Raw genomic sequence first — 14,188 nt, forward strand, 5'->3', positions numbered from 1 at the left:
GGAGCTCACAGTTGGTTCTGGTCCTGATAGTGATGTTGGTTGGTTGTCCAGGCCCCTCCTTAGTGAGAGCGCTCACAGAGAAAGCATACTCTTGGTTCTGCTCCAGACCCTCTATGGTCACAGACTTCCTCCGAGGGTCTGCCACCAACACGTTAAACAGATCTAGATTCACACAAGATTATCAAAGACTCGTTTCTGTTTTTGTGTGTGTTCATATTTTGCACATTTTCATCAAGAATTATTAACAGTGGACGCTTTCCTCTGCACCTACTTGCAGCATGACCTAGCAGCGTACCAGATCCTACTGCCTGTGCTGTAACCAGGTAACCAGTGATGAATGCAGAATGAGCCGGATCGTCCTCATCGTAACTCCACTCCAGCGTCACAGATGAGATAGTACTCTGAAAAGGTTCAACCAGACTCGGGGACTGTACAGATTCTGTGGAAAAGGTGGTTTTGAAGAAGGAAGACAGGTAGTGTTAAAGCAACAGAACTTAGACATTAATGCAACTTCCAACTCATATTAATCTACAGTGACTTTTTATCTGTCAGAATCTGCTGCAAAAGCTTCGGTTTGATCGCACTTTAATTTGCACACCTTCTTGTCCCTTCTTCCTCCTCTCTGCATATCTGGTAAGATGGTGTTTGTGTAAAGATGAAATCTGGAGAATGTCCTCATTAGAGTCTCTGATCAAGATATCTGGTGTCAAAACTAGCTGTTACACCTTATTTAATGTTTCATTTTCAACCATGTGCTCCAGACCTCATCTCTTCAGTATGTCTTACCGTCCTCTGGAACATACCTGAAACCCCTCTACTCAACCAGCAAAACACCTGATTAACCTCTTGAAGAAATACTGTTGTCAGATCCACACAAATACAAGAACACAGCCACACACATTTCCAGTACAAATGATTAATCAGTAATACCACTCACTGAGCTCTTGTGAGTATCCAGTCTGTACCTCAAGTAGTCGGTGTCCATTTTCTGTGCATCTGTAGATTTTAAATGTATACCTACAACCTGCTTTGAAATTTCCTGCAAAATAAAAGTGTATGACATTAAATGCCAACATAGGAAAAACTTAAAGGGTGCATTTACACTAAAGGAAAACAACGAAACAGAAACTTACTAGCAGGAAGGAACAATGTGTTGTTTCCCTCTGGCACCTTCAGCCATTGCAGAGTGCAAGGCACTGTGTTTCCCAGGATGCACCACTCCACTATATAGCCACAGGTGGCAGAGTCCTGCTCCACCCAGGACAGATTAAAACCAGCAGCTGTGCTGCTGCTCAACCGCTTCTTTACTGGGAGGATTTCTGGACAGACACAAATTTCAGACTCTGATGTTGCAACCCGAAGGGCAGGGGTGGACTGGGACAAAAATTCCACCCTGGTACTGTAGCCACACCAGCCCACATCACCACGCCCATGCAGCCCCACCCACGGACACGTGCATTACTTAATTACATTTGTGTACAGATGGTGAAATAATATAGGCAGTACCTTATGTAACAGATTTTTAAACATTTAATGTAAGTAACTGGCAAACAATGCTTACTACTTTTTAAAGAGCACACGTTTATAACAAATTTACACATACTGCCTGTTTATGCCGTTTGTAAGCTGTTACTGTCATTCTCTACAGTATGTTCTTTGTTGTCACTGTCTGTCTGTTCGATTGTTTGTGCATCTCTCCATTGACACTGTACATATTGTCTGTCTGGTTCTCCATTTTTTCATCTGTTTTTAACTCGCTAACTCTGCAATTTAAATGTTTTCATGGCTGTCTGTGATTATACTTCAGGGTTTTTCCTTGCTCAGAATTGGCCTTTTGGAAATTTTGAGGGTAAAAGACTTCCATTCCTGCATTCTGATACATTTTTAGGCACCAATTTATGGTAAAAACGTCTATATTTATGGCAAGGAAATCACAAAATTCTGGTGGCAGGTAACAATTCAAAATACAAAATATAATAGAATATTATTATATTCAGTAGTCCAGTAAGGGGGCTTTCACATCTGGGACATGGGCCGGATATGACAACACCTGACCCCAAAGTCCAGTTGTTTAATTAGCATGAACAGGGCTTTATGGTAACTTTTTTTCCCCCCAAGGAGCACGTTTTGCTCCCAAGTTGAAAAATGTAGGCTTGACTTACATAGGCTACTGCTTTTACTGCTAAATTGTACAGTAACACAATCATGTTATGGATACAAAACGTTCTGTTGATCAAAAATGATCAGTGACGTTGAATATAGCCTACAGTGTAATGGACCACCACAGTTCTTGCATACATGTGAACTGCGGATTAAATGCAGAGTTTAACCTACATAGTGTAAAACTAAACACTACGTGAATGGGGCACAGAAGAAAGACGGAGCAGAACGACGCTGCTTGTTCATGGTTGTCATGCGTACTCCTATAGGCGCTACACTTCGCATCAGGCGTTAAAACCAACTGTACCAAAACATAGAATTAGACTATTTAACGCGACGAGACGTTTTTAACCAGTAATTAAACTGTCTCAATTTAATACGGATACCATCAGACGGGCGCGCGGACAGACAGCAGTCGGAGCTCCGGCGAAGCTCTGCACCCGTCAGCAGCAGCTTCTCGCTGCACAGCCGGTCCCCCAGAGCAGCATGATCACCGGGAGAGTCCGGTACAGCCTGAACCCTGTAAACGGAGATCCCGTTTGAAGGTGACGTGCTTGATTTTGACTGAATGTCTCAGTTTGAGTACCTCTAGATGGGTCGGTTGGCCCATCTCTGGACCAGGCCATTTATTATTATTATTATTATTAATATAATTATTATTATTATGACCATAGTGAAATCATGCAAGCGATAAAAACCCGTCCTATGCGCTGTCGGCCTGTAAAGACAATTTATTTGTATATTAAAAAAAAAATCGGACCCCTCTGGCATTTGCCAGAATTGCCAGATGGCCAATCCGCCCCTGCCGAAGGGTATTAATGAGGGTAAATTCAAAAAGCAATATAAGACTCAGACTCAGACTGAAAACCTCCACCAACACTGAACTAAGAGAATCTCAGCTGATTCCACATGCGTTGCTCACCTCCATCGTCCCCCTGTGGGATGGTGATGTGAGCAGGGATGGTGGAGCCGGTGTGGAGAACAGCCTGGACACTGAAGTCATACTGTCCCAGATTGATGGAGACCTCTGCCTGGGTTTGTCCACTGTCCTTCCGCTCGGTCCAGTTTTGGCCTTCCTGCGACCACTGAACTACGTAGCCTTGTATGTTCACTGTGACTGCTGACCCAGGAACATGCTGGGAACAAAGGTGGTCATGGAAGTTGGGAAAAGTTCATGCTGTCGTGACATATATGCCCTAAACCAGACAAAGAGTTTGTGTGCTATTACGCCAGTATTTGTGCCAAAAAAATAATAATAGACGAGCATAGAGTCTTACTGGAGTCCACAATAGAGTAACTTGACGACTCATCGGGTCGGACAGCTGCTTTATTCTCCTCCATACATCCAAGGTCACCAACGGATCTGAGGAGATCACATGAACATTATGTGTTCAATACCAGTATACTACTTGTATGTACTAAGACTATAGTACTACCAGTAGTTAATAACCTGACCTTGGCTCAACTGTTTATTGTCTGATTAAAACAAAGTGTATATAAAGAAAAAAAAAGGAATTGGCTGAGGAAAATTAACTTTCCTTGTGGTTGTGTTTGCAAAGTTGGATATGCAACCAGGATGTCAGGGTTCATAAATGTTTAGGTTAATTTATTGCCTGATTTAGTCCTAGCCTGAAATAGGATGACATTTTAATTTCAACTTGGTCTTGACTCAAACTTAATTTTACTCGGACTTGACCACACCCTTGTATACACCACATTTTCCAGGTAATACACCCTTTTCGTACTCACAGGTTATGAAGGATATGGGCTGTGTCCAATCTCCCCAGAGCCTGCCATTGGCAGAGCAGCGTACCCTGGTAGAGTAGCACGTGTTGGGAAGCAGATGTTCCAGTCTGACTTGGCAGAGACCACTCGCATTATTGCAACTCAGCTGTTACAAATACACAGACGGAAGATAAAAAAAAAAAGAAAATGCATTTTCAACTTTCAATTCTGCAGTGTGAATATTTTAGTTAAACCGGATTAAACTCACCTCAGTGGTGCTGTCTGAGTCTGTAGTGACCTGACAGAGGAGGTTCAGTTGGGTCAAGTTCCCTGGAACGATCCAGGAAACAGTGGTGTGTGTTGACCCAGGGCTCACTCTGTTCACCTCCACGACAGGAAACACTGATGGAAACACACACACACACACACACACACACACACAATTCACAGGTGATGTGATCAAAGTTCATCTCAAGGTGTTTGTGCAGTGAACATTGAAACAACACGATGATGAAACCAGCACTAATTTCACTACATTGTTGAGGGCATATACTGTATATTCCATATTCATTTTATATGTTTGAGTCACTTCTGACCTCTGTCAGAGATGTTGAAGCTATAGCTCTCTGTCTCCTCTCCCAGCTGGTCCTTCACCACCAAACTGATGTTGTACTCTTCCAACTGCGGGACGGCCGGGAAAGTACAAGATGACGGCTCGCAGTTGATGGGAGCCTGGTCGGAGTTCCTGTGTTTTCAATAGCAAAGAAGGGAATGGGAAAAGACTTATGAGACATCCGCCAGAACTGTTTGTTTTGGGATTGATTAAAGAACAACCAACCTTTTCTGGCGTGTTGTCAAGCAGAGTATGGTATACGTTTGTAGTCTTGTTTTAAGGGCAGCTCCAAATGAATTAAACATCCATTTTATACTTGAAATCTCATCGTTTACCTGTATTAAATATATCAATATGCTGTATCAAAGAAATATCCTTTGGGCCTGTCTGCACAGTGTGTCCCACCATGATGCTGAGAAGCTCTGTTCTATAGTTGCCTTTTCATCTGTTTACAGAATGAGCAACAGTCTAATTATGATTTATTTCCTATTTAACTTCATAGCAGAGCAACATAGAAATGTGGCAAACATTTGAGTTCGTACACATGTCAAAGAGGGAGTTGGAAGAAATTTTTGATAATGTGTGCACTTACCCTATGTGGACAGTGTGTGTTTGCTTGTTGCGATCGAACGGGTCTCGTTTTCTGCCTGATTCCCAGGTACAAATGACAGTTGTCATGTCTGAGGTCACACAGCTGAGGTTTCTGGGCTTCTGGGGAGGAACTACAGCAGCCACACACACACATACATATATGTAGGGCTGCAACAACGAATCGATAAAATTCGATTATTAAAAAAGTTGGCAACGAATTTCATTATCGATTCGTTGTGTCGCGCGACACGCCACTCAGTCGCGGAGATAAAAGCAATTGAGTTGAGTGCCGTGGAGCGGTGCGGAGCGAAAGAAAAAGAAAAAAGAGCAGAGCGGGGGTAGAGGAAATACGGAGAGACCGGAGAGACCCTTAACGTTGTCTGAAACACATGGCGGAGGCAGAGAAATCAGTACGACCTAAGTCATCCAAGGTGTGGGAGCATTTCACACTAAATAAATCGAAATGTGTTAATTGTAAGATTAGCAAAAGCGACACGGCATGGCACGGGCGCACCACGGTGATGATTCAGCACCTAAAACGTAAACATGTTGGAGTCCTTGATGAGGAGGGAGTTCAACAGCAGGGTAAAGTCACTACACAATCCTACTTTTGTTCCGTTTTGAAGTGAGGAACGTAATGTCCCTCTTCTGGTGCTGGTGTGGTGTTTACTCGTTATCCAGCCGACTAGCATGACAAGCTAGCGTTAGCTCGTTAATAACAGTAGTAAAGCAGGACTAAAGACACGTTTTTATTCACTCGCCTTTTTTGGCCCATTCATTTTTCAATCTATTGTCATGTATATATTCTGTGCTTTGTCCCATATTAGTTATTGTTGTACTTTTTAATTTCATTTTAAAGTTCTTTTATAGCACTTGGTCATCTTAAGCTGTGTTTAAATGTGGTGAACAAATTAACTTAACTTGCACTTACTACAATGATGGTAATAATTTAATGAATAAGCTTCAAGTGAATGTTTGTTTGTTTGTGTGTGTGTTGTCTACTCTTTGGGTTACTTACCTTTACACAACTATTAACTAAAACAAGTATGTATTCGATTATATTATGTATTTTGTAATCGAAAAAATAATCGACAGATTAATCGATTATTAAAATAATCGTTAGTTGCAGCCCTACATATATGTAAATGTTCTTTGGAAAAATAATGTTGAAGAAATCTCAAGAATGTAAATAAAAATAATAATAATACAAACGTACAACTGATGTAGTTCCAGGCATGAGCAATTTTGCCTGTTGCATTATTGCAAGAGAGTGAAAGACGTTTAATGTATGCTGTTGGGATGGTCAGGTTATCTACAGCGATAGCTTTGACTCCGGCTCCAATGCTGATAAGAGGGTAGTTGTTGTTGTTGAAGATCATGCTAGTAATATTGACTCCTCTTGGGGGAACACAGCAGAACATGGCACTGGTGTGCTCTCTCATCAGCCGCTGGAGGGGGAAGATCTTGGTCTTAACCTTCTCCTGGGCTCCTACCGGTCACAGAGCAGAGTTATAGCACAGGCTCATGAGCATCTGGCACAGCAGTGTGCATAAGCAGGGGTGCTGTGTCTATAATCCCTGGTATGGACGCTCATCACACCCCAGTGCAAAACTTTAGACAAGTGAAAAACCTTATGTATCATTAAAGCAGAAAATTACACTATCGTATCACCTCCACAAAATATAAACAACAAAAAAGTAACCAATCCAAGTTTATTGTGAAGAGGCTTTGAGTAATAGTGCATTGAAACAGACATTTGCAATAACTGCAACAGTTGAGAAACACTGATATAAAGATTGGTGAAACGGAAGAGAACAGAAACTATTGCTTATTTGATGTCATGATTTTATCAGTGGAACCGTGCACACAAGAAACTGACCTTTTTATGTATTTTTAGTAGTTTTACTCATGTACAATTAAAAACCATAGCATCATCTCACCATGGTTGGTTATCCAGTCGCTCCAGGGACTCGGGACAGACTGATTATAGAAATATCGTATTCTGACTGAGTGATCGACGCACTCCAGAGGCACATCAGAGGTCCATGTCCATGTGCATTCATCTGAATCCATAGAGATTAAACTCAGATTTCTCTAGAATAACAAAAACAGGGAAACATTGTACATTAATTGCTCAGGAACTTGTGATTATGCATAATATCACAACAGTAAATGCTCTTAAATGTAGGATAATACCAGGATGCAACTATAGAGAGCCTAAACAACACAAAACCCAGACAACAAATCCTTCAGTACTCACATTGTAAATGACGTTATAGTTTTCAGTGCGGCTGATCTGGATCTCATAAATGTTGCCCAGGAAGCTGCTGTGGTTAACCAGCCAGCTCACCAAGAGGCTTTGCTTGTCACTGATCGCCTGCAAATGAATGATGCTCGGGCTTGGCGGCTGCCAAACTGGCACACAGGACATGACACAGTTACAGGACATATTTGAGGAGTTTTAATATGGGAGACGAGAGAATTTAAATAAACCAAACTCACCAGTGTCCACGCAGCATCCACTGTAATTCTCAGTAAATATTAGATAGAACCTAACCAGGTTAATCAAGGATATTCTGAAACTTATCATCCTGTTAATACAGAAACATCTGAGTGACATGCTGTCCATTCACTGCACGCACTAACTGCAAGTCCCATGAGTCAATGGCTAAATGCACCCTGCCTACACATACTGTAAGAGTCATGATGTAATATCGGAAGCCATGGGAGGTCTGTAAATGTCAAACTGATGTTGCTTTGTTGTGTTTTATGCAAGGAAAAATCTAAATACACTAAACACACAGATGTTTGCCAATAGTTTTATAGTCAGCACAATATTAATATGGCACAACACAATTCTGATTACAGAGATTACAAGAGAACACATATCAAACAAAAATAGTATTAATGTGGACAGTAACTGAAGCAATTTACACACAATAAATTATCAGAAAAGGAGATGAACAGAAAACATACAGCCATTCTTTACAGAAATCACTTACAGTATCAGATAGCAAGATATTTGGCACTTGAGTGAGAAAAATAACAATTGGAATATAAGTTCCTCTTTCAACATAGTGTGCATAGGTAGCCTTTCCATAAAACTATACATATATTTAATATTTATACAATAATGTCAGTATACCTTTATTGTCTTTTAGATCAAGATCCCCTATAAATATTATTAAAAGATAACATGGAGAAATCCATACATAGTTTGGGGAAGGGCTCAATTGGCTTCTCAAATATTTCCATTTTCTTTTAAGTGCTTAGGGGAAAATAACATCAATACTTTGTCCTGATATCCTGGTACTTTAGGTCCCAGTGTTTGGGGTACAAATGAACTCTGCCATCAAACAAGTGCAATCATGGTAGAAGTAAAAACTTGGGCTACCAGTATCGAAGCTGATTTACAAAGAATTTGTTTGCAAAAAGGCACAATGGCTTCATGATGCAGGAAGAGAATGATGAATGGCCACCACACACACTGATAAAGGCACATATATCTGTGTATACTTCCTCCCTGCAACTATTCTCTTATTTGATTAATCAGGTTTTTCAAAATGAAAAAAAACACACTCATATACACAAACACAAACACATATAAGAAACAGATATATTATTTTGGGTCCAGTTATATGTCGGGCAGCTTGCATTGCTCGTTTCTCTGTAAAGGTTCTCAGAGATAAACAATGTTCTCCTCGCTTCCCTCCTCCCCGTTCTGTCCTTCAAGAGAGAGGTAGGCCTGCGGGGGAAGGAGGGGTGTAAGAGAGAGAGACGAGGAGTAGACATCCTCATTCTCATAAAGTCTGTGACCTGTGACCTCTGACCTCCAGGGACCTAGGGGTCGCCTGTCCAACGGCGGGCTGAAGTCTGCTGGAAGAACAACAGAAATGCTTAAGAAGAAGATAATGTTTTGGAGGGAGATACGTTTTTTCGCTGAAAATAACCTACAGCTAGTCTATATCGATGACGGTTCATCTACGGGATAGTTTCGGTGACGCCGGAAATTCAGCTGGATGTCCCTCAATTTCCGCTTTCTTTGAGTTAACTTTAATCTCTGGCGCATCGAGCAACATTAACCGGAACCTCAGAGCAACGTTGCAGGCTGAAAATAGCAAGTTTTAAGGAAAATTTGGATCGTGATTTGTGCAACAAGGCAGGCCTGCTTGGTTCGTTCGGGGAATGATTGTAAAGATTTACAAAGAATCTGTTTACAGCATTTACTATCTAACTGGGACGTTTTGGGACCAATTGGCGGGTATTTGCTATGGACAAAATACACACAGCAAATTACGTTTAACCATGTGTTCAGCTAATTTAAAATAGCTCACGTTACTGTATTGTGTGAACAGTTAATTTGAACAGTTAATTTAATATTGTATAAGGCGCTTTCTTTTGCAGGGTGCAAATGTTCCACCAAATCGAGTTCCTTTCCAAGAACATTTTGCAGAGTCACCGTCGCTGCATCTGGAGCTTAGCGCCGCCCAAGACGATTGTGATTGGTTTAAAGAAATGCTAACAACCCCTGACCGTTTATTCTACTATACAGGAATGTTGTTTGGACTAGCCAGACCTTCCTTTGCAGCACTGTGGAGATAGGTCTGGCAATGCGAGACTAACCTACAGCAAAATGATGGACATACAGTACAGTATACTATATGAGGCGTTGACAAATGGCTGCATGTTGTTTGCTGTCCATTACTATACACTGGAAGGAATATAAGTACACCTACTGTTGTTGGTCTTTTGTGGCTGTGCAGTGACCCTGCTGCTGAAGGGGTGGATGGTGTCATTCAGAGGCCGGGGGCAGCCGTGGTTGTTGCTGTAGTTTGGGTATGTCAGATCATCCGGAGGCTGTTTGCTGTGTGCCTGGCTCAGCAGGGTGTTGAGGCTGTTGTAGAGGCTAGCACTAAGGCCGATGTTAGCGGTGTAGCTGGAGCTGTTCAGAGGGCTGTCATGGTTGTTAATCGGAGCAGAGAGCAGACGCTGGTGCTGGTTGTTGTTGGCGGGCTGGTGGAGGTGGTTCTGCTGGAGGGAGGCAAGTAAAGCCACCTCGTTCTTGTACACTGAACAGTTAGCATCCAGGCTGCCTGAGCGGCTGTGGCTGGACACCTGGAAAATTGAAACAACCCCAGAAAAAGCAGAGGTGACATGGTTTGCTTAGCAGTGTGCAGTGTTTTATATCTAGAGAAAAAGGGGAATGACATGCAGCAAAGGTCTGCAGGTCGGAACCAAACCCGCAGCCTCTGCGCTGAGGACTGAGCCTCTGTATACGGGCGCATGCTCTACCAGCGGAGCTACCCAGGTGCCCATATCTTTGCTTTTTGATTAATCAGATCCACACAAACATTATCATCTCCACTCCACTGGTTCTCATCTTTCTCTTCATTACTGTACCTTCACCTTCCTGTCTCTCCTCTTCCCTTTCTTACCTTGTATCCATCCATTGGTATCGTAACAGGCAGGCTGCTCTGGCGGTTGTGTCTCCAGGTCTGCAGTAGCCGCTGCTGGGCTTCGATTTTCTCCTTCTCCCTCTCAACACTCCTCTGGCCCTCCCTCAGTCGGTCCAGATTTTGCTGATACTCCAGCAGCTGAGCGTCCAGCACCTCACGCTCGCAGCGCAGCCGCTCGGCCTCTAGGAGGCACTGCTGCTCCCGCTGCTCCAGCACACTGTCCTGTTCACACTGGAAACACATAGGGCACATTCACATCGGAAAGTTGAGGCACTCTCTTTTTCTGTGGATACAATAGAGTTGCTACAATTACTGCAACTTCATGTGCAAGATATGCAGGGTTAGTTAGGATAGGGTTGTGCAAGGTTAGGGTAAGTACATTAGGGTAAGAACATTTTAACAGCTTTTAGTGATCTATATTTTTTATTTCTGGGTTAATTTTATTATTTGTTTGTGTATTTTTCTTGAACCTGCACTTAGCTAAACACAAGCAAAAGTAATGACAGCACAATGAATAGCTCTTGATAGAAAATGTTGCAACAATCTAAAACATCACATTTTGGTGTTGCCCAACCGGCACATTTCTACACATGTATTAGGATTGTCCTGGGGTGGCAATATTTCCATGGTTGGCATCTTCCACTATGTCAGATTTACTTTATACCAAAATACCTTTCATGCGTTGCATTTAATGTAAGAAATTCAAGTATATGTGTTGCAAATGTTTAAGAACTAATTAGCCAGTAAGCCTAATGTACAGGCAGAAACTCCCAGCTGGGATTAAAAAAAAGGGAAGTTACAACATTTCACAACAAAATAACATCTGAACACCATTGTACATAATGTGCTGATCAGGCTATCTGAAAACATCTGATCAGGGAGAGGTGAATTCATAGGGTTTGTTATATGTGACAGCCTTCACTTTTCATGTTGATGAAATGAAATTATAATCTGACTGTTTCTATTAATTTCATTATTTAGTCAAAGGCAGAATATATCAACCGGTAGTGTTTGACTTTTTGACTCGCTTTGGTACAAGTAAAAAGGTAATGAGATGTGATATGATCAGAAACTGGCGCAGATGAAAGCTATGGGTGAGGCCTCAACGTGCACAATGCTAACCTAACATTTTCTTTTGTTTAAAGCCAAACTGCCGTCAGATGAGAACAACAGAAAGAGACAGGAGAGCCAAAGAAGTGAGACACATCAGAGTCCATTCAACTCAGAACATCAGCATGAGGCTTACTTGTTGTTTCTCTCTGGCCAGACACTCTTTGTCCCAGCGTTGCTGCTCCTGTCTCAGCTTCACATGGAGTTTCTTCATCTCATCCACCTTATCTTTTTTACTCTCTAAACCCTTCTTTTCTACTTCCTCTTTCTTCTTATCGATGCTCCTATGCCTCTCCTGCTCCTGGATAAAAACAGAAACTGGTTTAATATTTTCTTTCATTATTTCAAAAAGAAACAACGGAATTCTAGTCTAACTTCCTAAAACATTGACCACTGGTATGCATGTTGCAAAAAATATTTATTTTAACATGAATATCATGTATCTCATACCAGACTGTTTTGAAGGGAAGTGAGGGTTCGGAGCGGAGGTCTTTCTCCCTCCTGAAGAAGGAGTTTCTGGACTTCATAGCAGCTGTCCTGGAGGGTCACAGCAGCCTGCCAACATAAGGAGGAGACACCTGATCACACTCCAGTTACTAATCCTGTCCTTTCACAAAACCTAACTTTCACTCATGCATTCAGCAACAGATACTGAAACTTGTCTTTTCTCACCTGCAGACTATAGAGAAGCTGAGTCAGACTCTGAACGCTCTCTGCCACCTACAGAAAACGGTGTTATTAAAGGGGAACAATAATGCATATGTATTTTATTAACAAACACGACTCATGGGAAACTATGGTGGTTGGACCTTTAACAGTGTCCCTTTGGTGTCTCCTCGTCTCAGCTCGACAGCAGAGCTCCACAACACGCTGTCTAGCCCCGTCAGCTCGCTGTCTGACCCAAGAGAGGTGGAGCTCATACTGAGGGTGCTCAGATAATCTGCTGTAGCAACAAAAAAAGAAGTGATTCACTCACATCGTTAAAGGTCAAGTAGTGTGTCAACTTAAGGACAATCATCACAAAATGACATTCAGAATTGCAGTGTATATCTGTGACTCACGCTCAGAGGGAGACTCCTGAATGCTGCTGCCGTGGCTGTTGTAGCTGCAGCACTCTGGTCCTTGGACCGGAGAGCTCGGACCTTTTACAGTAAGGCCATCACGAGCCTGCAGAATGGTGATCAGGTTCTCCGCTGCACAGTAGCAAAACTCATGATTATTCTGTTATCCAAATGCCAACCAACAATGACTAACATAAACCTACAGTATACAATAAAGTGATAAAGTATACTTTTAATCATTTGTTTAATTATTTAGTTGCACTTTCATGTTGTTACGATATTGTATTTGACTGTCTTATTCATATTGATATTTGCAGAGTAATTCTATTACGTTTGTAAATCTAATACACAATTCTAATTTAAAACAAATATCTATATATAAATATCTATTTGTTCCAATGCAGTACTGATGACCAAAGTCAATATAGAGATAAAAAATATGAAGGTGCAAGTTTTTATTGCAGACATTTTGACTTTGTTATAGCAGGAAAGGCCTAATAGAATTAACTAAAGTTATGATGGCATTATTTAAGTGTCCTGGGAAGCCATACATGGTTAGTATTCCTTCAGATGAACAGGGACCTGAAAATGGCAAAACTCAACGGATTGCATCCACCATTAGCTTTCCTAATTATAGTGGTGCTTTATCTGCCATGACATGTCAACATGTATGCTGTGAAAAAGGTATTTAGGACAGGAGAGTGATGAAGTATGATCTGCACATGGGAACACAGTCCTGAAAATCAGCCAAAATAAGTAAAAATACCAGTGTTGGTGTACCATGGCTATGTACCAGGGGCTTTAAGAAAAGGACACAAATAGTTTATGATGAATAAAAATGCATGCATAAGTGTAAAAACAGGCTTTTTAGAGCCCCCCTTTCAGCAAGGGGCCAACCCCTGTGTATAAAATGCTATATTAGATTAAGTGTTTGACAAAGTGTTTCCCACATAAGGATTTTATTTAAGCTGCCCACCAAAATAGAATTGCCCCCACCCAAAATACATTTTTTGTATTTTAAAATAATTGTGAAAATGCTGTTGAAAGTGATAATTGACTGAAAAGTCTGCCACAATGCTGCATTCATTTTATGACATTAGTCACTAGTCATAATCATTAGCAATTATTAGGCTTGTCAAATATGTTCTGGAACTAAATGCAGCATGACTGCAGCATCATGCAGCCCTCACCATTCAGTAGCTGCATGGCAGCTTTTCCTTCCTACCTTCTCTGACTGCAGCTGTGAGCAGTGAGGAGGCCTGCCGTGGCATCTCACTGTCGGTGTCTGCTTGTACCAGCAGATGGCGATGTGGTACAGGTTCTGGTGAATGGAGAGTTAACTCTGTAAGCTCTGCATAAAGCTGTAACTTCTCCTCAAGGCTGTTGCAGATTTGCTGGTCCTGACCCAACAGTGTCTCTATACAAAACAAACACTAAGATTAGGACTTGTTGTTTATGGTTCTTTAAGAGAA

At 41.6% G+C, this 14,188-nt stretch overlaps 2 protein-coding genes across 12 annotated transcripts in view; both read right to left on the reverse strand.

Moving 5' to 3' along the window:
* Positions 1–7,881, reverse strand: part of osmr (oncostatin M receptor) — a 26,723-nt gene extending 18,842 nt beyond the window's left edge. For 3 of the 4 annotated variants that reach the window (XM_035998931.1, XM_031305706.2, XM_031305704.2), the window contains exons 1-14: positions 7,592–7,881; positions 7,350–7,504; positions 7,030–7,183; positions 6,306–6,578; positions 5,091–5,220; positions 4,482–4,630; positions 4,154–4,287; positions 3,910–4,051; positions 3,438–3,523; positions 3,083–3,296; positions 1,134–1,319; positions 938–1,039; positions 272–439; positions 10–162 (exon numbers count right to left, since the gene is read on the reverse strand). In XM_035998931.1, the coding sequence (XP_035854824.1) occupies positions 10–162; positions 272–439; positions 938–1,039; positions 1,134–1,319; positions 3,083–3,296; positions 3,438–3,523; positions 3,910–4,051; positions 4,154–4,287; positions 4,482–4,630; positions 5,091–5,220; positions 6,306–6,578; positions 7,030–7,183; positions 7,350–7,504; positions 7,592–7,718 (2,173 nt within the window). In that variant the 5' untranslated portion in view covers positions 7,719–7,881. The remainder of the gene's footprint in view (positions 1–9; positions 163–271; positions 440–937; positions 1,040–1,133; positions 1,320–3,082; positions 3,297–3,437; positions 3,524–3,909; positions 4,052–4,153; positions 4,288–4,481; positions 4,631–5,090; positions 5,221–6,305; positions 6,579–7,029; positions 7,184–7,349; positions 7,505–7,591) is intronic. The other variant, XM_031305705.2, reaches the window with a different exon arrangement.
* A 15-nt stretch (positions 7,882–7,896) lies between these two features.
* The window catches only part of LOC116054243 (rho guanine nucleotide exchange factor 28-like), a 41,257-nt gene continuing 34,965 nt past the window's right edge, over positions 7,897–14,188 (reverse strand). For 6 of the 8 annotated variants that reach the window (XM_031305693.2, XM_031305688.2, XM_035998927.1 and 3 more), the window contains 9 exons: positions 13,942–14,133; positions 12,717–12,848; positions 12,465–12,598; positions 12,328–12,375; positions 12,106–12,210; positions 11,792–11,956; positions 10,525–10,776; positions 9,826–10,204; positions 7,897–8,965 (listed from right to left, as the gene is read on the reverse strand). In XM_031305693.2, coding sequence (XP_031161553.1) covers positions 8,769–8,965; positions 9,826–10,204; positions 10,525–10,776; positions 11,792–11,956; positions 12,106–12,210; positions 12,328–12,375; positions 12,465–12,598; positions 12,717–12,848; positions 13,942–14,133 — 1,604 coding nt within the window. In that variant the 3' untranslated portion in view covers positions 7,897–8,768. The remainder of the gene's footprint in view (positions 8,966–9,825; positions 10,205–10,524; positions 10,777–11,791; positions 11,957–12,105; positions 12,211–12,327; positions 12,376–12,464; positions 12,599–12,716; positions 12,849–13,941; positions 14,134–14,188) is intronic. The other 2 variants (XM_035998926.1, XM_035998925.1) reach the window with 2 other exon arrangements.

Source organism: Sander lucioperca, chromosome 2, assembly GCF_008315115.2.
Source record: "Sander lucioperca isolate FBNREF2018 chromosome 2, SLUC_FBN_1.2, whole genome shotgun sequence".
NCBI classification, from domain to species: domain Eukaryota; kingdom Metazoa; phylum Chordata; class Actinopteri; order Perciformes; family Percidae; genus Sander; species Sander lucioperca.